The sequence below is a fragment of the Hippocampus guttulatus genome, chromosome 9 (assembly GCF_054856545.1).
Source record: "Hippocampus guttulatus isolate MCC_2025c chromosome 9, RoL_Hgut_1.0, whole genome shotgun sequence".
Classification (NCBI taxonomy): domain Eukaryota; kingdom Metazoa; phylum Chordata; class Actinopteri; order Syngnathiformes; family Syngnathidae; genus Hippocampus; species Hippocampus guttulatus.
Window position 1 is genome coordinate 12,501 of NC_141269.1, and position 21,025 is coordinate 33,525.

The window sequence follows — 21,025 nt, forward strand, 5'->3', positions numbered from 1 at the left end:
GTTGGGAAGGGGAGTTAGGGTAAAGTATAGGATTGAGGTTAGGATGGGTGTTAGGGGTGGTGTTACGTTTGGAGGTGATGCATAGTTATCACAACACTTGCAGCTGAATCAAAGCGCTTTACAGAACACTTCACATCAAATCACAAATGCAGTCATTTAACACAACAAGCATTAGTCGGTTAGGCAGTTAAGCGATTATGGTTTGGCGGTGAGAGTTACGCATTTTGGTGCCTGGTAGATGAACAAATACTGCATCTGCAAGACGGAAAGGAGCCGGGACCGTTTGTGTGAATTTACCACACCGCATGTACAAAGAGGTTTTGGGGCCGCGCCCCGACTCACGTCCGTCTGGAAGAGCTGCGGACGCTGCTCTCGGATTTCCAAACGAAGCCAAACACGTCCACTTTGTGTCCGGCGTGCATCTTGTCCATCATACCATCAATCACGATGAAGCGGCCCGTCTGACAAACGCCAGCGCTCGGGGAGGCGTAAACATCAGGCTCGTCAACTTTGGTTTATTGGTGTCCGTTATGAATGTAACTTCATTTATTGGGTTGTACAGACTTCATGTAGTTACATCAGCTACATTCTTAACATTAGCCAAAGAAATATTTTGAAGCGCGATGCCTGTGGTGTACCCGCAGTGCACCACGATGGTCGCACCGGGCGGATTGAGCGCCTTTGACATTCTTGGAACTCGAGCACGCCGATGGGAGAGAAGGGCACGCCGAAGTCGGGCCAGCTGGTGAAATGGAGCGGCGTGACCACACGCGGCATCTTGCCGGCATCGCTGGATCGCTACGAGATGAACGTAACAAAGTGTTGGAGTGGAAATCGTTGCCCAGAACGAGACATTCGATGCTTCTGATGTGTCGGATGTAGAACTTGCGTATGGTGTAATCCACCGGCACGTCCGAGTCCTCCGCTGCCACGCGCATGTTCCCGTAGGTCCGGCGGCCCTGATCCAGCCAGTAACTGCCACACACGTCCTACATGGATCAGAAGCCCCTTTTCCACCCGTTTTGCTGCATGACAACCACTCACTTCCTTCGGGTGCGCCAGCATGACAACAGTCGACACCTTCCGCTCCCAAATCCTCCTCCGGAGATCAGCTATCGTGTCCTCTTTGGACCTGGCGCAACAAAAATCTTGTTTGTTTTTTGCAAAGTAACTCGAATCGAGTGAACATCAACATACCTTGTGCTGCTGAGAATTTGTTCTTTATGGTGAAACCCTGTTCGAGGAAAACTCGGAAGAAAATCGTACAATTATCTATCTTCCACTCACGTCAATGTTGAAGGTGGTGTACGAGTGTTGGGGGGTCTGGCGATTGGGGTTAGGTTTAAGAATAGGGTCGGGGGTTCGGGTTACGGAATTTAGGCTTCCAAGTTAGAGTTCTTCACTGTAAAATGTGAGAGCCCCTTTGGCCCTGCACGGCAAGCGATAGCTGCCCTCTGCTGGTCAAACTTGGTCACTGCAACCCGAGGGGAATACGGGTCGAGGGTGTTGGAAGTTGGCGTGGGGTTCGTGTTTGGAGTGGGATTAGTGGTTTCGGAGTAGGGCGAGGACTGGATGCGATACATCGTTATTTACGTCGAGCTTTCACGACAGCTGCGGCTAAAACAAAGCGCTCTACAGAACAGTGAACATAAGCGTGTCCAGCTCCGGGGCTTGGGGGCCACTCTTCTGCCCGTTTTCCGGCTCCGACGGGCGCAACACGCCCGATTCAGACGATCAGCTCATCAGCCAGCATTAGAACGATCCCGATTATTTGAATCGGGCGCGTTGCTCCTGGGAGAGATGAAAAACGGGCAGGACAGCGGTCCTTGAAGACCAAGTTTAGACACCCCTGGTTTTTGGGGCTCGGGGGTTTGATGTTACAATCAAGGTTAGGGTTGGTGAGAGTTAGGATTAGGCGGTTTAGCTTTCTGGGTAAGGTGGTTTGATTTAAGCAATTTGGGATTCGGGTGAGGGTGCTAGGGTTCGAGGATTAGGGTTGGGTTTCGGAGTAGGGTCAGGTAATAGTGTTAGGAACAGAGATTAGAGAAGGTTAGAAATTATGCTATGGGTTAGGGTTAGGATAAGGGTCTGGAGTTAGGTTAGGGTTCTTCGCAGTAAAATGTGAGAGCCCCCTTTGGCCGTGCACGGCAAGCAATAGCTGCCCCTGCCGGTCAGAATTAGTCACTGCAACCTTCTGAAAGAATGCAGGTTAAGGTGTTTCGGCTGGGAGTAGGATTTGAGAATAGAGTGGGGCGTGACAAGTGGGGTTAATGTTAGGAGTTATACATTTGTTATTTATTTAGCGCTTCCACAGCAGCTGCATCTGAAACAAAGCGCCTTTCGGACAATTCACATCAAATTACAAAATACGGTCATTTGACAAAACATCGACAGTCATGCAATCATAACCACTATACCTGCGGCCGCCTCGTTGTTTGAAGCGGGTACCGATGGAAGAAGAAAAGCCAAGTGTTCTTTCACCGATGCATAAGAGACGGGCGCAAAGCGTTGGTGACGCCCCGCACTTGTGCAAGCATAGGTTGGGAGGAAGCAAGAAGCCGTCGCGTCTGACAAAAGAGAGGGAGGTCAGAACACGGATGGGCAATTCTAGTCCCGGAGTGGACACTATCCTGGCATGTTGCCCATCTCTCCCTGTTGCAACACACCTGATTCAAATGAACGGACGGGTTCAATATCAGGCTTTCGCAGGGCTTGCCGATGATCTGATGATGGCAGATGGGAAAACATGCAGGACAGCGGGGAACCTGGGTTTGACACATAGGGGTTGGGGCAGGGGTCGGCAACACTCTAGCGACATCTAGTGGCTCCCTGGAGCTATATAAAAAATGTTTGAAAATGGAAAAAGATTTTTGACAGTAGGCCAATGTAGCTCAAATAGATAGATACATGTCGCGGCTCCGAAAAAGGAGAGCTGTGGTGTTGTTGTTGTTTTTTAAAACGTACACTTTATGCTTTCAACAGTCTCTACAAACACAAACATGTCTGCGTCCGACTCCATGCCTTCTCTCTTCTCGTTCAAAGACAGCCTGCGAAAAACGGAAATTCATGATCACTTCATTGACGCCAAGAAAAGCGTAAATAGCGCACCCAAAAAAAAGAAATTTTAAAAATCAAGAGAGGAAATCACAAAAAGATTGATGGGCCGTTTGTGAACACGCGACAAAGGAATAAACAATTCTGAGACAGTCCAGTTTCCTACATACATACAGCATGTTCCTTCATTGGAACTTTTATAGAAGACTTATTTTTTTGCAGCTCCAGACATATTTGCTTTTTTTGTCCCATATGGCTCTTTCAACATTTTGGGTTGCCGACCCCTGGGTTAGGGGTCTTCGCTCTGAAATACAAGAGCCCCCTCTGGCATGTTGACATCATCCTTTTCGTCGGGAGGATGGGCGACCTTCCGTTTCACGCGGAGCACCGAGGTGACCGCTCGCTCGGCGGCTGAGGATAAAAATCACTGAAATGCCTCGGAGGTGTCGCCATGCGGTGCGGTGCCCCTTTGAATAGGTTTCGAGGTTATGCAATACGTACCTTATTTATATAGCGCTTTCACAACGGCTACGGCTGAAACAAAGCCCTCGACAGAACGGTGAACATAGAAACAGTCATACAACATATAAGACATGGACAATCGTGCAATGATAACACTATTCCTGCATATGCCTCCTTATTTGGAGCAGAAATCCAAGTGTGCCTTCACCAATAGATCAGACATGTGTGCATGACGTCCCAACACATCTGCTACGAGTTAAGTTTGGAAGCATACAAGAAACTGTCGCGTACAAAAATTAGAAGTTCGAGGTGAGGGTGTCAGTGTAGGGTTTAGGGCAGGCATGTCCGGCCCTGTGCTTGAGGGCCACTGTCCTGCCCGTTTTCCACCTCTCCCGGCTGCAACGCAAGCGATTCAGATGATCAGCTCATCAGCCAGCATTAGAACGATCCTGATTATTTGAATCGGGTGTGCTGCTCCCTGGGCGAGCTGGAAAACCGGCAGGACAGCGGTCCTTGATGCCAGAGTTCGGACACGAGTGAGGCTAACGGGTTACGGTTCGAGTTAGGATTAGGCGGTTGGACAGTCAAGATGTTCGGCATTTATGGTTAGACGGTTCGAGTTAGGTATTTTGGCGTTGGAGTGTTAACGGGGTTTAGCATTTGGGTTCGAGGATTGGGGATGGGTTTCGGCGCAGGGGCAGGCAATAGGGTTAGGACAGAGGTTATGCCGAGGGTTACAGTTAGGATAAGGGTCAGGGGTGCGCGTTAGGGCTCGCTTTAGAGCAGTGGTCCTCAAACTATTTTCCGTGAGGGCCACATAACTTTTGCCTTCTCTGATGGGGGGGGGGGGGGGGGGGGGGGTCAGTTTGTAACGGCAAAAGTGTGACTGCAAGAGTACCGAGACGTAAAAATGTATCGTTTCCCAGAAACCCACACAAAATCAAATAACTTTTTTTGATACACCCGCGGTATTTAAAGACGTCTTTCTTCTCGGGACACGCCACCTCCGCGACAGCATTCATGCATTTCTCGACAAACTCTCCTTACCGCTGCTTGCTATCGGTTGCGCAAACCCGAAAGCTCGCCCGAACAGATGGCCGCTTCAGCTGAGCTCGGCGTACAAATGTATTCTGCTGAGCTAACGTTCCGCTTTTTAGCGTCGACAGTTTGTCCGCTCTCATTTGCCCATGCGAAAAAATCGTACTTGTTGTCGCGACGAGATTCGTATTCTTTGAATACCGTATTCTTTGAATACCGCCACCGACAGATGAGACAGACGATCTTTTCTTTGCATTGAAAAAAAAATCGTTTCTCCATTTTGGGTTAAATTCCCCGTACTCTGAATTTTTTTTTTTCTCTTACCTCACCTTTTCGCCATGATTACGTTCTCTTTGAGAGGGACGGGTTTAGGATTTTTTTTTTCTGGGGTTGCCAGATAACGACACAGACCGCAGAAGGATGGAACAAATGTCACGTTATATGCGTTTATGAAATTGTTACGAGCTAATAGTTAATCATGAAAATAGTTCTTAACTAAGGAATATTTTATTGCAAAAGCCGAATTTTATGATAAAATGCAAATATACATAGATGAAAAAAAATATCAAAAGACTCTGGTATTGTTCAGGGGGGCCGGACCAAATGCGGAGGCGGGCCGGATCCGGCCCTCGGGCCGTAGTTTGGTGACCGCTGCCTTAGAGGTTTAGCGGATTCGCGTTCAGAGTTTGGTTAGGGTTCTTCCCTCTAAAATGTGAGAGCCCCCTTTAGTGGTGCACAAGCAGCAATAGCAGCCCCCGCTGGTCAGAATTTGTCACTGCAACCTTCTGAAAGAATGCAGGTTAAAGGGTCAGAGATGAAAGCGGACTTTTCTGAAAATCCCAGAAAAATTAATAAATACACACGCGCGCGCACGCACGCAGCCGGCCGATTTACCGTTACTAGTGTTAGTGCCTCGGCACGGCGACGCTTGTGAAAGCAAAACAACAAACTCAAACGCGTGTTCGTTCAATGTCGTCAACTAATATTCATTTGAGGCAATTTTTCCTCAATTCTCCGGAGAGATTTTCATAAAAATCCGGAGGACTTTCATCTCTGCGTCATTCATAGAAGTATGTCCAATGACCACAATTTTATTGACTTATTGTTGCTAAACACGTACTGTACATTTCCCCATCTCTCACACACGCATGCATGCTCGCACGCTGCCATCTACACCATTCATCCCACATTGCTCAGCATCCAATTTGAAATGAGGCGGAACGTGAATTGACCACGAGTGGTTCAGAGCTGAGCGGACCAAATGTGTCCCGTTTTGTTTTGGGTTTTTTTTTAAAACCTAGAACGCCGACACGCAAGTCGGCACATTTACGGCGCGTATTTCCATCCGCGTCTACCGTACATAAATGATCGGTGCGACTGGCAACTTAATAGTATAGCGGGGAATGTAGCGTCGCATACAACTGAGTGATGAGGGCATAAGAAGTGAGCAAGTTTTGAATGGGAACTCGCAAGCTAGTCGGCGCTTTACATCCCGGTTCCAACGGCTGTGGCGAGGACTCTCAGACAAACATTGAGGCAAAATAACATGCCTTTTTCTCTCAAATCGATGGTTCTAATCAGTTGTTTCAGAGGGATTCTCGTTATTTCCCGTATTTGGTGTTCAATTCAATTCAAGAGCACGCGAGGCCGCCATATTGGTGACGCGTTTCAAATTCAAATTTGCCCACCTGCCAATATTATCCGACCTTCATCAATTTGTAATTGAGACGAGCTAAACGCCACTGCCGCCATCTTGCCCTTGGCGATCCACAGCGCGAGGCCGCGCCATTTTCCCCGCGCCGCGTTTACCGAGCACGCATCCTCGGGAGAAGTCGCGGACGCCAGGCAAGCGCGGATACCGCCACAGTCGTCGATAAGCGGCGGCAAGGCGGCAAGGAAGCCTCGCGCTCACCAGCTAGCTCCGCCGCGCCGTCGGCCGGCCGCCGTTAGCTCAATGACTCAATAACAATCAATGCGGTCGAATGACACCCCGGCTTTCCTTTAAGCGCCGCAGCATAGCACCGAAGAGAAGAGCCGGCGCGGCGCACAAGTCCAAAAAGATCCCCAAAAAAAAAAAAAGACAAAGCAAGCAGACGCGAGATGCTGACGTTCGACTTCCCTTTGGAGAAGACGGCCACGTGAACCGAGCGCGGCAACCGAAAGACGCCAGAGGAGGCCGGGCGGCAACAACGGGAGTCCCGGGGGCTTCGATGTCACTCTTTCATCCAAGACAACGTTCGTGGGCAAATTTCGGACTTGTTCTCCACATTTAAACACAAAGCAACAAAATAACCGGACACTCGACAAGCGTTCGCTGCGCTCGCCCATCCCCGTTAGCCCAAAGGTTAGCCGTTAGCTCCATGATTCGACACGAGCGGGGTGTGCCCAAAACGCACTCGGCCTTACGGTCGACGCGGCCCAGAAAGGAAGAGGCCGCGTCGCAACCGGTCGATGCCCATTTGAAATAGCAAAGAGAAGAAAAAAAAAACACACGCAGACGAGAGAAGAGATGCTCGCTCACCCTCGACGTCCCTTGAAAGGCGTGGAGAACTGGCGGAGATTCGAGGACGACGCCAACCGCGAAACGCTCAAGGAGGGAAACAGCGACCCCAAGAGTCCGGGCTGCTCTCATCAACTCTTTCGTCCAATAAAAGCTTCACGGCGGAGTACGGCAACTTTGTGACAAAGCCACGCTTTTTGTTTGAGGTGACGAGAATTCGGTGCTCGTGCCTTGCCTTGCCTTGCCCCCCCCCCCATTCGAAGCAATTTGAAAGAATGATTGACGCATACGTTAGCCACGTCACGATGAGCTCAAACTGCTGAGCGCAAAGCGCGGCGCGACCGAATGACACGTCACAGCCGCATCACAGCCCGGAAGCAGATCAACGCGCATTCAACCGGTGAAAATGCATCGAAAACCAGTCGAGAAAAAATCCAAATAAAAAAGCACGTGGGAAGGAGACTTACTTTATTTGGTTTGGTTTGTTTATTGAACATAAAACATATTACAGTGATAATTTGACAGAAAATAAGGTACATACTACTTTACTTCTTCCTCCTCCCTTGAACATAATAACTGTGTTGAATGAGGACTGATTTCTCTTTCTTTTTTTACTATTTTATTGACCTTATTTTCTGTCAAATTATTACTGTATATGTTTTATGTTCAATAAACAAACCGAAGCAAACTTTCGCCGTCACTGGGGTTGGTTAGGCAGGAGAAAATCGATGGCCTCAAAGCGCCCAAATACATTCTTTTCCGTAATTAGTCAAGACTGGACGATCAGAGTCGCGCAAAGGGGGGGGGGGGGGGGGGGGGGGGTTATTTGGTTCCCCGGTATTTTCCTCGGTGACGTCACTAATCGAAGAACCTGAGGGGGAAGGCTATGAGGGCGATCCGTCGGAGTCCAACGCAAAGTCGGAGTTATGTATTTTGGCGTTCATTTGCTTTCTGGCTCTTCACGTTGAAACGCAACACCCCCGGGACCCCCCGGGCGGTCCCCGTAGCAGAGAGGAAATGCCCGTAGGTTGTCATCCAACACCGGAAGACGATTTTCTTTTGGCTTTCTTTTGGAATCGGTACACTTACAAAGCCGACAAGAATAGTCGGGAAAATAATGGGGAAAAAATTCGAAACTTCAAAAACCTCCTAGAATTGGCAAAAAGATATTCCGATCAAATCAAACCGCTACGAAAGAAGATAGAGCGGCAACCCACGTCGATGACGTCATAAAGTTGGCAAATATGCTTTCGCGGCTTTTTCTTTGGTACAATGGTGGGAAATAATCCGAAGAGAGCTCATTTTAGACAGAACGGGGTTTCTTAGGCTTACGTTTTCATCGAGGAATCTAGAAATGAGCTCAAATAATGTGTCTCGTCGTCATCGTTTGAATTTGGAATTTCTCCATTGCGAGACTAATAAAGGTTTTCTTATCTTATCGGTCATGCCAAATAAAATGGAACAGAGATTGTAGCTCGGACAATCCGCGTATTCATTCTTGTTTACTTCCAGATTTAGCCGGTAGCAGACGCGTGCGCGTGCGCGTGCGCGTGTAAAAGCGGAACACGGCGACAGCGAGACAGAGTCGGGCCGGAACGCCGGGCTTTATTTCTGGACTTTGTTGGTCGCCGTTGACATTGAGCGGTGCGTGAGAAGCTGGCTTTCGAAAAGAAATGACCTCAAATCACGTAGGCGACGGTCTTCGGATATCGACTTCATCCTCGAGCCCTTTTGAAAAGCGACGTCATTCCACACGAGTCGCGCTCTCGGAGTCGGCGCGATGACGCTCGGCGAACGGAGACGCAGGAGGCGGGCGGCGTCAGAAGCCGGGAATGCGGCAGTAGGCCTCGAGCGACGACAGGACGACGTAGGCCAACCACAGGCTGAAGAACAAGCCGGCGGTGGCCGTCTTGGCGAGCGGCGGTCCGCCCAGTTCTCCGCCGATATGGGGTCGGCGCCGGTAGACCAGGACGGCGACGCATACGAAGGCGAAGACGGTGAAGAGGGTGACGGAGAAAGCCAGCGTTCCCGGGTCCACCCTGAACACCTGGCCTCGGGAGCGGTGGTAAATGGCGGCCAGGGACCAGGCCACGCCGATGCCCAGGAACACGTTGACGGCGTTGCTTCCCGTCACGTTGCCGATGGAGGCGTCGGCGTAGCGGTCTTGGCTGGCCGCCAACTTGCTGGCAAAGGTATCTGAGGAAGACGGCGGGCGGATTCCGCTCGGGCTCGGGATCGGGATCGGGCGGGACCGCGCCGGACGCCGGCGCGACGGGCCTTACCTGGCACGGACGTTCCCAAGGCCACGAACACCACGGCCGTGACCGAGTCCTTCAGGCCCACCGTGCAGCCGAAATGGGAAGCCAGGTCCCCGATGAGCGCCGTCAGCATGCCGATGACCGCGATCGAGACCGCGAAGCACGCCCGGCCCTTCCAGTAGTCGGTGGGCGGGACCAGCGCGAACAGAAGCTTCCAGAAGACGGTCAGGAAATGGACGGCGTAGTCCAGACCGGAGGGCGGCTTCTTGCCGCCGTCGTCGTCTCCTAGACGGGACCGAGACGTGCTCGATTTGCGGACCGGACCTCGGCGTTCCGGTCTCGCGCGGCGGGATCGGCGGTCCGAGACCGACAAAAGCGGCCGAGAGTCAAAGCGGCGAAGCTTCCGCCCGTCGGCGGTAGAATTGTTTACCTGGGCCGATTGCGACGGCTTCCGCAAATTGTTCCCTCCACGAGGTCGTTCCGACCAGCACGGCCAGCCTGGTCTTCTTCAGAACCTTGTCCACCGCATTCTGACACGCACACGCACACGCACACGCACACGCGTCAATCAATTCTCGAACGCGAGCGGCCCGCGTCCTCGAGGTGTTTGAAGGTGAGGCGTGAGAAGATGGGATGAGGGCGGCACCTTAAACTCGTACGACTCCTCGATGACGACTTCCAGTTTGACGTGCTGGCCCAACGCGGGTCGACGGGCGCGTGCCGTTCGCCGCTCGTCTTCCTCTTTTGTCCCACGGTCCTCGGCTTCCTCTGAGAGACACGCACGCACACGCCGGCGCTGAGGCGCGCCGGGCGGACGGACGCGGCGCCGCGCGAAAGCGTACCTGAGATGGTCACGACGGAAGAGGGGTCGCGCCGGTCTTCTCCTCCGAGCTTTCCGTAGACCGGGTCTTTGCCTGTCGGACGGTGACCGGGACGGGTTAAAAGGAGGCGGGGCAAAAGGTTGCGGGAAGAGGACGCCCGCTACGCCTGACCGGTGCGGGCGGAGCGCCGGCCGTCGCGATGTAAAGGGCTCTTACCGAACGGCGCTTTGTCTGTCAAAACAAAGCGCTCCGTTAGCCGCCGGCTAACGGGACGCGCGCGTTCTTTGACCCACCTGTCGGCGAGAATCCACCTCCGAAGAAAAAGAGACCAAAAGCGCACCTTGGCTTCATTTTCTCAAGAAAGCCAAAAGACGGAATGGAGGGAACGGAGCACGGCGGGCGTCTTACCGACTTCTTGAAGCGGGAAAGAGAACGGGCGTCGACGAAAAGGGCGGAGTGGAGTGGATTCCTTCGGACCCGCTGCGATTTTAGGCACGCAAACCGAGCAAAAGACCAAATATTTGAATGGTGTGTGTGTGTTTTTGGGGGCAGGGGGCGGGTCCAAAATATTGGACAACATCTTGGACCGAATCACGCTGACAACTTGGCACTCTACTCCGTGTTGCCGACGAATGATCGCGACCGGTCCCAAATTGGCGGTCTCCTGAGGGACCCGGGAACAAAATACTCCTCCACCCCCCCCCCCCCCGAGTGCGCACACTGCGGGAATGAGCCGTCAACGTCCCCCAAGTCCGAAATGTCGCCCAAACTCCTCCGAAGCCGACCTTGGTGCGACCTCACGGCGGGCTCCGCGTCGCTCGATCGTTCCCCGATCTACCGACGCGGCCCTCAAAGTCAACCGGCGACTCATCGCGGTCGGGAGACGCGCCGAGAGCGGCGCTTTTCTGCCCTGCGGCAGGAGTCGCCCAGGTGCGGAGGAAATCGATCGACGCGAGAGGGAAATCGATCCCTCCGACCTGACGAAAGCCCAAAGCGGGGCGGGGCCACCCTTCCGACGCGGAGATTACGCCCCGTCTTCCGGGACGCGGGCCGCCGAGGCGTTGGAACGCTAGCGGGGCGCGGTATCGGCGCGACGCGGTTGGCGCGACGTCGGCCCGGCCGGGAGCGCTTAGCGGACGAGAGGCGAGCGGGACGGCGCCCCCACCTGTCCCGCGGCTCGTCTCCAGCGGTCGCGGCTCGTCCATCTCCACCCAAAAGGTTTTGTTCTTCTCGTACGCTTCGTCGTCGACGATGTTGATCCGAAGCGTTTGACTGCAACGCAAAGAGGGGAGGGGGGGGTCGATGACGACGGCGACGACAAAGAAAACCGGCCGATCCGGGCTCAAGGCCATTTGGCGCTCACCGGATCTCGCCGTCGTCAAAGCGCAGGACGCCGCGAGCGTCCTCAAAGTCCTCCCCGCCGCCTTTGGCCGTCCCCTCGACGGTCCTGTACGGCACGGCGACCGCCCCGCGAGCCCCGGCGGTCCGGACCACTCGGATCTCCATCGCGCCGACGCTCTCGCTCACGGTCACCGCGGGCTCCTCGAAGGCGAAGACGCCCGCGCGGTCGTCGTCGAAGACGGCGACCGTGGCCGTGCGGGGACCCGCCGGGTCGTCCCCGTCCGCCAGCTCGACGCCCCCGCCGCCGGAAACCACCTTGGCGCCGCTCAAGTGGACCAGGAAGTGCACTTCTTCTTCAAAGACGTCGTCGTCGTCGTCGTCGTCGTCGTGGACGACGTCGACGCGGATTTCCTTCCGCGTCTCGCCGGCTCCGAACACCAAGGTTCCCTCCGCGAAGCGGAAAGCCGAACCGGCTTTGGCGGTCCCGTCTTGAGTCCGAAAGTCAACCGCGACGGTCGAAGTCAGATCTCCGTCTCGGATCACGGTCAGCGCCACGCCGCCGCAGTTCTCCGAGCACCGGTACCTCGCCGGACGGAAGAAGACCCGAGCGGAGCGGCCGTTTTCCGAGCCCCGGGAGTCGCGGCGGTCGGGGTCGGCGGCCGAGGCGTTCGGCGGGACCTCGGCGGCCCCCGTCGGGATGGGCGCGGCTCGGCGGCGGGAGACGGCGGGACTCTTCTCCCGGCGGACGGCCGGCCCCGCCCGACGTTGGGGTTTCAAAGGCTCGGGCGCCCCCGCGCCCAGCTCGGCGTCGCGCGGGTCCCCGGCGGGGGGCTCCCCCTCGGTCTCGACGATCACCCCCCCGCGCTCGCCGGCCCGGTAGCGCTTGTACACGTACTTGTAGAAGAGGAGGCGGCGGTCGGCGACGTACGCGAAGCCGACGCACACGGGAAAGAAGAAGAGCGTCAGGAGCCCCTCCCAGATCTCCACCACGCCCGGAGAGAAGTAGGCCAGGATGAGGTAGAGCCACGCGTAGGCGAAGACGCTCCAGGCGGCCGTGACGAAAAAGACCCGCGGGTGCTTGACCCTGCGGCTCTCTCCGTCGGGGATGACGTAGACGCAGATGCCGATGATGACGAACATGTTGAAGGCGGCGCTTCCCACGATGGTGTTGGGCCCCAACTCGCCGGCGTCAAAGTTGTGACCGCAAATCTCCACCACGGAGAGCAGGATTTCCGGAGCGGACGACCCCAGCGCCATGAGCGTCAGGTTGGACACCGTCTCGTTCCAGACGCGCACGGTGGCGGTGAACTTTTCCCCGTTGGCTTTTTTCACGGTGATCTGTCGCTCTTGAGACGTGATGACCTCGATGGACGCCATGAAGCGGTCGGCGATGACGGACACGCCCAGGAAGGCGTACGCCAAGCCCACGAAATAAACGGCGGCCCTGGCCACGCGCTCCGGGAGGTCGGGGTCCTCCGGTCGCCACGCCGGCAAAATGACGCCGTCCTTGCACCGGCCGCCGCCGCCGCCGCCGCCGCCGCACTTTGTGTCGTTGCGGGCGGCGGCCGCGCGGCTCCCCGCCGCGGCCGAGACCAGGGCCAGCAAAAGGAGTGACGGCGAGGACGTCATGGCTCGCCGCGCTGCCGGATGCTCCGCTAGCCTGCCGCAGAAGGAAACCGTTTAGTGTGAAAATATCGATGACGCTTGAAACTTTAGGAATATGATGGATATGATGGCAAATACCGAAGTCATCGTGTCGGTCAAATGTGAGGGGACCCCCGCCGCAAAGGGCTACGATCGACCGCGTCGTCCGACGGAGTTAGAAAGAGAGAGAAATGGAGCCTCAAAGTGTTGGCTCCCTCTAGTGGTAGATGAAATTATTGCAAAAGCATTTTTTTGTAACTGCCGCGCTTACATTAGGGCATTAATCGGTTACCTTTTCGATGAATTTCACGAACGCGAGCCCAAGTCTGCTCTGGCGAGGTTTCCCAAGCCACGTGCTTTGCCGCCGAAGGCCGTTTGCCTACATACGGCGCCCGCCTACCCCGATGAAATGCGAAGACCAATACGGAGACCGCACTTTGGTCGGCGCTTCTAACAAACCGCCGAATTACTCTCCGTCCAGCTCACGAATGAAATAGCGCCTCGCAACGGATCCCCCTTCGAAACAATAATGTGCGACTATCATCGCCGCTGTCGAAGATACCGCGGAAGGACCCGGGTTAGCGCACTCGCATGATACATATTAAAAGTATCGTAGAGTTTTAAAGTCCAATCGATGAAATTGAGCGAACTTGAGAATACGTCGTCGCGAATTACGGATCGGAGCGAATAGCGAACGATCAAGAAGATGCGCGCGTTTCCGAGAGACGGGAAGTTTGACCGTCTTGCCGTTTATTGACGTCTTACCTCTCGGTTCGGATGAAACGTTATCCTTGCGTCGCTTTCAAAACTTACCCTGCGAACCTTTCGGGGTCGGGGATGGAAAATGTCGGAAAAAGTCCAAAGGCCCTTTTCGCAAAAACACGAGCGGAGTCGACGACGACGCCGAGAAGCCGACGGAGACCGAAGCGGCCGAGCGGGACTCGTGAGGAGGAGTCGAGAGGGAGCTCCCGCCCGCGTTGGCCGCTTCCTTTGACGCGCGGCGGCGATGCGAAGCCTTCGCTCTGTCCGGCAAACAAAGCGAGAGCGTGGCGGCGCCGCAAATAAGCCGCGCTCGCGCAACGCTCACGTGTCCTTTGACGGGGACGGAACGGAACGGGCTCGGCGGCCCTGATAAGCGCACTTAAGGGGGGAGATAAAGTTCTAAAGATGGCCGCCCGGCGAGGGGCCTTATCGCCGCGCGCCACCAAACAAGGTCACAAACCGGCGAAGGATTTCGCCGGGTCCGGGAGGGCGGCTCGCGCCGAGGAGCCGCGCGACCTTGGCCGAGCCATCCCGACGGGAAGCGCCCGCTTCCCCGGAAGAAAAGTCCGTTTGACGGCAAACCCGAAGCGGTCGACGCCGCCGGCACTTTGGATGCGCGGGTTCGTTATTGCGGAAGCGGCGGACGTTTGAGGTCTCAAACAAAGTCGCGAGGAGAGAGAGAAGCGCGGAGACATCTGGAGACGACGGGACCGCGACTTCCTGCGTCTGAAGACCGAGCCGAGGCCTCCCTTCAACGTGCGAGCGCGAGGACGGACCCGCCGTCCGGAAGGGTTCCTTTTCGGCCGCCTACCTTCCCTCCTCGACGTTCTCGGGCGGGCGCCGGTTCGGCGTCTCGGGCGGCGTCCTCCGGGAGCGCGATCGTGACGCGGGCAGGAAGCAAAGTCGCGCGGCGAGAGGACGGCCCGCCGGAGGCACGGGATGCTCAGAACCGGCGACCGCAAGTTGGACGAGCCGCCGACGTCCTCCGGGATTTCCCGCGACCTCCGGCGGCCCTCGCGGCCGGGTCCTCCGTTTGGACGGGGGGGCCGGCGCCATTTCGCGCACCGACGCTTTGCCATTCGCGGCGCGTCCCCGTCGAGCCGGGCGTCAAGAACGCGCCGCCGCCGCCCTCCGTCTTGTCCGCTCCTCGTCCAAATCGGGAGCGAAGCTATCCGTCTTGACTTCCCGGTCGGCCGCTGCGCCCGCCCTTCCAAATGTGGGCGCCCGGTCAATATTCAAATTGAAAATGGATCAGTCTCAATACAAAGCGCACGCGCGTGCGCCGGAGGGCCGCGGCGGCGCCCCGAGTTGCGAGCGATCGGTTCGGCGACCCGCCGCGCGTTCCTCCAAACCTTTGCGATCACCACGGGAAGCGAATGCGATTCGTCCGTTCCGAGCCCCTAAATCGTTCGATTGACATCTGAGGAAAATGTGCTCGGGGAGGAAGAAATCGCATCCGGAGCTAAGGTCCTCTTCGGAAATGCGAGCGCGTATATCATCTCGATGTATCTCAAGGATCCTTCCCGCTCTCCGTTGACACGTTCGGACGGGAAGCAAAATTGATTTGAAAAGAAAATCCATCCGCCGTCTTTTTGAGAACATTTATTGCGCGGACGTCAAAAGTGAGGACAAAATGAATCGATCGACGAGTAACGCTCGGCACGCTATCCCGTCGGAGGGAACGCCAGCCAATTCCGGATCCGCGCCGCCCCCCCCGCGGCCGAGGAAGCGCTCGAGGCACCCGAGCCGCCGGGTCGGGTGCGTCTCAAACGGGCTCGGCGATTGGCATCGGCGCGGCCGAACGGCCCTTCGTGCCGACGGCGGCGAGGTCGCGAGTGAGCCGGCGTTTTGGGGACACTCGACTTCTCCGCCGTTCTTTGTTCGGACGAGGCGCGGAAGAGGAATCGGACGGTGCAAAATGCCACGCCCACTTATTTCCGGCCTCGGGTACGCACGCTTGCAAATATTTGGGACAATATGTTGACACGCACACATAAATGACGTATACGTCAGAGTACATCACACGGGCACGCGCGCGCGCGCAGAATCCCCCCCCCCCCCCCCGCGGCATAGCTATTACTTTGCGGCGCGCGCGGTTATCGCGGTTGCGTTCGATAGCTCGCCGCGCCGCCTCCGAGCGCGGCCGCAAAGGCCAACGCCGCCGGGGGCGTCTCGTCCCGCGACAAACGCGGGTCAGCGGAGGGCCGAAGACGACGCGGCGTCCGATTGGCGGAGCGCCGCGGCCGACGGCGGTTGGGGGGCGGACGGGCGGGGGTCGAGACGGGGGGGCGCGGGCTTGGAGGGCCGGACGAGGGGCGGCGGCGGCGGCTGCCGCGAGGCGGGGCGGGGCGGCTGCGGGGAGGGGCGGGGCTGCTGCCGCAGGGGCGGCGGCTGGCGATGCAGGGAGGGCGCGGCCGGCGGCGAGGGCCGCGAGAGCGGCGGCGGCGGCTGGCGGAGCGAGGAGGCGGGGCTCGTCGCGGTCGCCGCCTGAGACCGAGCCGGGGGGGCGGTGGCGGGAGACGCCGCCGGAGCCTTGGAACAAAAGGGCGCAGCCCGAGTCAGGCCGCCCGCTCCCGTCCGAGTCGTGGCGCCGGGGCTGGGCGATGCGATGCCGTCTTTGAACGAGAGTTGCCGAAGGTTGGCGGCGACCTGCTTTTTTGTTTTCCCCGAGGCTATTATTGGGGCGAAAGCGCAACCGCAGCACGCGTAGCGGACGTGTCCCCCCCGCCAACTTTGCGGCACGAATCGCCCAGCCCGACTTCAAGTACGACGGCCGATCCGATTCACCTCCTCGTCCTCCTCGTCGGTGCTCCTCCCGGAGGGCGCGGCGGAAGCGTTCTTCCACTCCTCCCCGGAGGCGGCGCCGCCGTCCCCTCGCTCCGCCTCCCACTCCTGAAGCACCTCCTCCAGGTTGAATCGCCGGCGGTAGTTGACGAAAAAGTTCTTCACCTGTCCCGGCGTTTTGTTGCCGATGACGTCGGCGATGGCCCGGAAATCCTTGCCGTACCTGCGGACCCCTGCGAGACACGGCGGCGGCGGCGGCGGCGAGACGGGAGCCGAGATGACGCGGGCGCCGGGAAAACCTTCCGACGTCGGGCGGTGGAACCGAGGGCGGGGCTTCACCTTGGACGGCCAGCAGCTGCTCGTCGGCGGTCCAGCGAGCGTTGGCCTTCTGGGCGCTCTGAAAGCAGAGTCGGGGGGGCGCCGTTAGAAAGCGCCGGCGCCGGGGGGGGCGCTCTCCACCCACCTCGGGCAGGCGGAAGTCGTCGATTCCGCGTTCCAAGACGAGCTTGAGTCCGCCGTTCAGCTGTTTGGCGTTTTGCACCTGAAGCGGACAGAGGCCGAGCTCAGCCCCGTCCCGAAAAATTTTCAGACTCCGCGCCGCGCCCGACCGCTAAACGTAGCCGCCGGAAAACGCCTACGCGCAGGGAGGAGCCGCCTCGGACTCTCGGTCCTCATTGCTTTTCTCGGGCCGGCCGGCGCGCGGGGGGGGGGGGGGGGGGGGCAAATTTGCGCATGACGGTCGTCGCGGAGATGAGATGGCCTTCTCTCGTCCTTATTGGACGCCGAGCGATCGCGGAGACGGATCGACGGCTTGAAAAAAAATAATAACAAATCAACCCGCCCCGTCCAAATGTTTGGGGGGGGGGGGGGAGACGGAGCAGCTCGGAGTCATCGATACGCCGCGGAGGATTCGAGAGGCGATCGGAGCGCTCGCCTTTTTCAAAGAAAACCGGGCGTGCCGATTTCAGAGCCATCCGTCCATTTTCCCAAGCGCCGAATCCTCACTCGGGTCGCGGGGGGGTGCCGGAGCCGCTCCCGGCCGTCTCGGGGCAGTAGGCGGGGGACACCCCGAAACGGTCGCCGGCCAATCGCGGGACGCGCGGAGACGAGCGACCGCGCGCGCTCTCGCTCGCACCCGGGGGACAATTTCGTGCGTTCAATCAGCCCGCCGCGCATGTTTTTGGAACGTGGGAGGAAACCGGAGTACCCGGAGAAAAGCCACGCAAGGCCCGGGGAGAAGGCGGTACCTCCGCGCCGTGAAGTGGACGTGCTAACCGCCGGACTAGCGGGCTGATTTCGGAGCCCCGACGGTCCAAATTCTTCACTGAGGGGGGGGGGGGGCGTTTTTGGCCCTTTCGCGGCTCAAACGCGGGCGCCCCCTACCTGCCTCTTGAGGGACACCAACTCCACGTCCAGCCGGCGCAGGAGCGCGTTGGCGGCGGCGGCGCCGCAAGAGACGGCCACCACGTCGTCCCGGCTCAGGTGCATGCCTTTGGGGGGGCGGCATCGCGAGCGCTGATGGTGGCGGTGCTGCAGCGTCTGGTGCTCCCGCCGGCCCGACGCCGCCGCCGCCGCCGCCTTGGGGGCCGGCGCCGCGGGCTCCGCCGGGTCCTGCCGCGAAAAGCGGCGGCGTCGGCGGTCCGGCTCGAGGCGGGCGGCTCGGCGCCGGCCCCGCCCGCTTACCTCTTCCTCGGCCTCTTTGCGGGGGCGGTCGTCGCCGTCGTCGGGTCGGGCGGCGTCGGCCTCCTCCGGCACCTCGTCGCTGCGACGACAACGGCCGGCGGTGAAAAGACCGGCCGGCGTAGGCGCGCAAAGTGCGGCGCGTCACCTGTCGCCCCGGTCGCTCCTGCCGGCCAATTTGCGGGCTTGGCGGTCCATCAGACTGGTTCTGGAGCGGGTCTTCTTCCACGAGTAGTAGTACTTGACCAGGCCGGAGATGGATTTGTCTGGAAGCTGACGTCACAGCGTGCCGTCGACGGACTCCCAAACGGGCGGCGGCGGCGGCGGCGGCGCTTACCATCTGCCGGATGCGGTGAAAACTCTTGCCGTGAAAGCCGAACGCCTGCTCAAAGAGAACTTTGTCCTCCGCCGTCCACTCGTCGGGAAAAGGCGTAAAGTTGGGGAGGTCGGCCAACGACTTGTCAATGTCGTGTTTGTGCCAGAAGAGCATCCCCAGCGCCTGCGCGGGCCCCGCCCCCCCGCCGCGCACACACACACACGCGCACGCGGGCGGTGACCGGCGTTGCCGTCGGAAAAGAGCGGCGGCGGGGCGCACCGACCTGCTCGGCGTTGTAGCCGTGCTTCTCTTTGGCCAGCGCCACGTACTCGTCCACTGCGGAGGAAGAAGGCGTTAGCGGCGGCGCGCGCCGGGACGGGCGGGCGGGGCCCGAGGCGGGCGTCACTCACGCTTGCCGTCTTCCGTCTCGCGGGAAGGCGACCACACCAGCATCCCGCCGTCGTCCCGCTCCGAGTATTTGCCGGAGCCTGCGAGGGCGGCGTCAGCGGATCAAAAAGCCACGGCGGACCTTTTTTACCTTCGGACCGCTCGCCGACGGGCCCATCGCTCGGCGACTATTCGGAATCGATTCGGAGCCGGCGGGCAGGATGTGCGATCCGCCCCGTCGCGTTTCTAACTGTTGTCGGTTCGTTTCTGGCTCACTGGCTTTTTTTTTTTTTTTTTGGGGGGGGGGGGGGATGCGTGTCATGACCCGGAAGAGAAGACCAACGGGCGAGCGAACGCGCCGTCGCCAAAGCAGCCGGCAATACCGGAGACAAATTCCTTGTGTGTTCTACATACTTGGCCAATAAAGATGATTCCGATTCCGATTCCGATACTTTCTCGGCTGTCCGCCGAACTTTTGACCCGAGTCTGGCGCCCGTCTGAAGAGAGAAGGAGAAGACGGGCGGCGGCGACCGACGCGTCGCAGCCGCCGGCCGGGTCCGAAGCAGATTGTCGGGTCTCCGAAACGTTTCCGTTTTGAAGCCTCGCGGTCCCGCTCGGGAGTCCGGCGCAAAAGAGAGCGGGCCCAAACGGCTCTCCGTTCGGAAAGAGCGGCGCGGCGGCTCGGCTCGGGGCCCGGATGGACTCGAACGCGGAGAATGCGAAGAAAGCGGACGAGAGCGTCCTTTTGCTTTTGCGGCCTCCGAGCGGGAAGCCGGGAGGGCCGGCTTTCCTTCATCCGAATTGGCGGAAAACGACGTCGCCCTCAATCGGGATGGGGGGGCGCGACGGCAAGATCTGGCAGCGTTCGGCGCCGTCCTGAGACCGACGACTCAGAGGCTGAAATGTGGAAGCAAGCGGACAATGGCAAGTGAAAGTTTTCCTTCGCTCGGTTGCTCCTTTCGCCTCTTCTCGGAGAGAGTCAGGTCGAGGCGCAAACACGCCCGCGAGCGTTCCGGGGGACGCGGCGCGCCCGCTCCAAGGCGCCGATCCGCGCGTTTGGCCGCAGCCGCAGCGACAGCGACAGCGGCCGGCGGCTCGCCTCGGCGGCCGGCCACCGTTCCGGCTACCGCGCAAAGCGGTAGCCGGAGACCGCTTGCGGGTATTTCTCGCGCTCGAGCCGGAGCGGAGGAAGGAAAAGCTGAAGCGGAAGAAGAAAGCGCGCTCACCGGCCTCGAAATCGGGAATGTTGGCCTGATAATCCGCTCCGACTCGCATGCCAACATCTGCGGGGAAGAAAAAGCAAAGCTCACGGCGACGGGCGTCCGAGCTAGCCGGCTAGCCGGCCGGCCGCGGGTTTGCGGGCGACCCACCGTGCTCGTCGTCACTGGCGCTTTCGTCCGTCAGGTGTCCGTTGGACGCGTTGGACGGACTCTTGGTGCCGTTGGAGCGAGCCTTGCCCAAGTACTCGGAACCTTTGTCCATCACGCCCGGCATCCCGGCGCCGCCGCCCAGAAGGCCGAGCCGTCCGGGGGCTGCCAAAGGCTCGCTCGACGGCCGCCGACGCGCTCCTCGGGACGCCGCCGGCGCGGGAGGGGGAGGCGGCGGGATCCCGGGAGAAACAAAATGTCCGCCGCCGCCACGCGCGGGCCGGTCGCTCGAGGCACTAACCGACGCGGCGGGCGGGGCCCGCTCTGCGGTGAGGTCGGCCGCGCGCGGAGGGAGCGCGACGGCAGATCCCTCCGCCGGCGACGCCGATCGATCCCGAAGCGCGCCAAAGAAACAACATGGCGACGGACGCCCCCTCGGTAAATTGCCAGTACTGCGTACTGCTGAGGGAGCGTCGGCGAATCACCCTTTTCAACGCGTCTTCGCGCCCTTGCTTCGGGTTTGAAGTGACGCGAGTTTCAGCCTTTCTCCTCCCCGTTATTCTTTCCCCGAGCGCGCGGCCGTTGCCGAACCAAAATCGGAGAGGCCGTCC

General features: G+C 58.7%; 3 protein-coding genes across 25 annotated transcripts in view; all 3 read right to left on the minus strand.

Annotated features, from left to right (window-relative positions):
* The window catches only part of LOC147199589 (uncharacterized), a 7,492-nt gene extending 198 nt beyond the window's left edge, over positions 1 to 7,294 (minus strand). The window contains exons 1-8 of one of the 6 annotated variants that reach the window (XM_086120785.1): positions 7,076 to 7,294; positions 2,965 to 3,047; positions 2,667 to 2,835; positions 2,418 to 2,567; positions 1,198 to 1,234; positions 894 to 1,132; positions 639 to 798; positions 1 to 422 (exon numbers count right to left, since the gene is read on the minus strand). The exon at positions 1 to 422 is cut by the window's left edge and continues 198 nt beyond it. In XM_086120785.1, the coding sequence (XP_085976911.1) occupies positions 188 to 422; positions 639 to 798; positions 894 to 1,132; positions 1,198 to 1,234; positions 2,418 to 2,567; positions 2,667 to 2,748 (903 nt within the window). In that variant the 5' untranslated portion in view covers positions 2,749 to 2,835; positions 2,965 to 3,047; positions 7,076 to 7,294 and the 3' untranslated portion in view covers positions 1 to 187. The other 5 variants (XR_015101897.1, XR_015101893.1, XR_015101895.1 and 2 more) reach the window with 5 other exon arrangements.
* A 1,340-nt stretch (positions 7,295 to 8,634) lies between these two features.
* Positions 8,635 to 15,311, minus strand: LOC147199590 (sodium/calcium exchanger 1-like). 4 transcript variants are annotated; one of them, XM_086120630.1, is made up of 8 exons: positions 14,692 to 15,311; positions 11,497 to 13,134; positions 11,299 to 11,405; positions 10,155 to 10,226; positions 9,959 to 10,080; positions 9,743 to 9,842; positions 9,337 to 9,597; positions 8,635 to 9,250 (listed from the first exon to the last, which is right to left on the minus strand). In XM_086120630.1, exons 1-8 carry the CDS (start codon positions 14,934 to 14,936, stop codon positions 8,874 to 8,876), a joined length of 2,922 nt encoding a protein of 973 aa, XP_085976756.1. In that variant the 5' UTR covers positions 14,937 to 15,311; the 3' UTR covers positions 8,635 to 8,873. The 4 variants fall into 4 exon arrangements, with proteins under 4 accessions (XP_085976756.1, XP_085976759.1, XP_085976758.1 ...); XM_086120633.1 differs by having other exon boundaries at positions 13,932 to 14,829; XM_086120632.1 differs by having other exon boundaries at positions 13,884 to 14,829.
* A 156-nt stretch (positions 15,312 to 15,467) lies between these two features.
* On the minus strand, positions 15,468 to 20,961 carry rcor3 (REST corepressor 3). Of its 15 annotated transcripts, XM_086120651.1 has the most exons (12): positions 20,418 to 20,961; positions 20,274 to 20,330; positions 19,071 to 19,148; positions 18,944 to 18,996; positions 18,682 to 18,843; positions 18,493 to 18,617; positions 18,348 to 18,426; positions 18,048 to 18,275; positions 17,128 to 17,205; positions 17,004 to 17,061; positions 16,668 to 16,897; positions 15,935 to 16,412 (listed from the first exon to the last, which is right to left on the minus strand). In XM_086120651.1, exons 1-12 carry the CDS (start codon positions 20,539 to 20,541, stop codon positions 16,074 to 16,076), a joined length of 1,611 nt encoding a protein of 536 aa, XP_085976777.1. In that variant the 5' UTR covers positions 20,542 to 20,961; the 3' UTR covers positions 15,935 to 16,073. The 15 variants fall into 15 exon arrangements, with proteins under 15 accessions (XP_085976771.1, XP_085976769.1, XP_085976766.1 ...); XM_086120645.1 differs by having other exon boundaries at positions 15,468 to 16,412; positions 16,668 to 17,061; XM_086120650.1 differs by having other exon boundaries at positions 18,048 to 18,426.
* Between the last annotated feature and the right edge of the window lie 64 nt (positions 20,962 to 21,025).

What these genes read in the sequence shown, in the direction of transcription:
- LOC147199590 (XM_086120630.1), bottom strand. Translation starts at nt 14,936, where the DNA reads ATGGCGCCGGCCCCCCCGTCCAAACGGAGGACCCGGCCGCGAGGGCCG. An exon ending in AGGAGTCGTACGAGTTTAAG is followed by an intron (nt 9,843 to 9,958) that starts GTGCCGCCCTCA and finishes TGTGCGTGTCAG; the next exon opens with AATGCGGTGGACAAGGTTCT. An exon ending in AGCCGTCGCAATCGGCCCAG is followed by an intron (nt 9,598 to 9,742) that starts GTAAACAATTCT and finishes GGTCCCGTCTAG; the next exon opens with GAGACGACGACGGCGGCAAG.
- rcor3 (XM_086120638.1), bottom strand. Translation starts at nt 19,843, where the DNA reads ATGAAGGAAAGCCGGCCCTCCCGGCTTCCCGCTCGGAGGCCGCAAAAG. An exon ending in GCAAAGAGGCCGAGGAAGAG is followed by an intron (nt 18,276 to 18,347) that starts GTAAGCGGGCGG and finishes TTTTCGCGGCAG; the next exon opens with GACCCGGCGGAGCCCGCGGC. An exon ending in GAGTTGGTGTCCCTCAAGAG is followed by an intron (nt 17,206 to 18,051) that starts GCAGGTAGGGGG and finishes TGTCCGCTTCAG; the next exon opens with GTGCAAAACGCCAAACAGCT.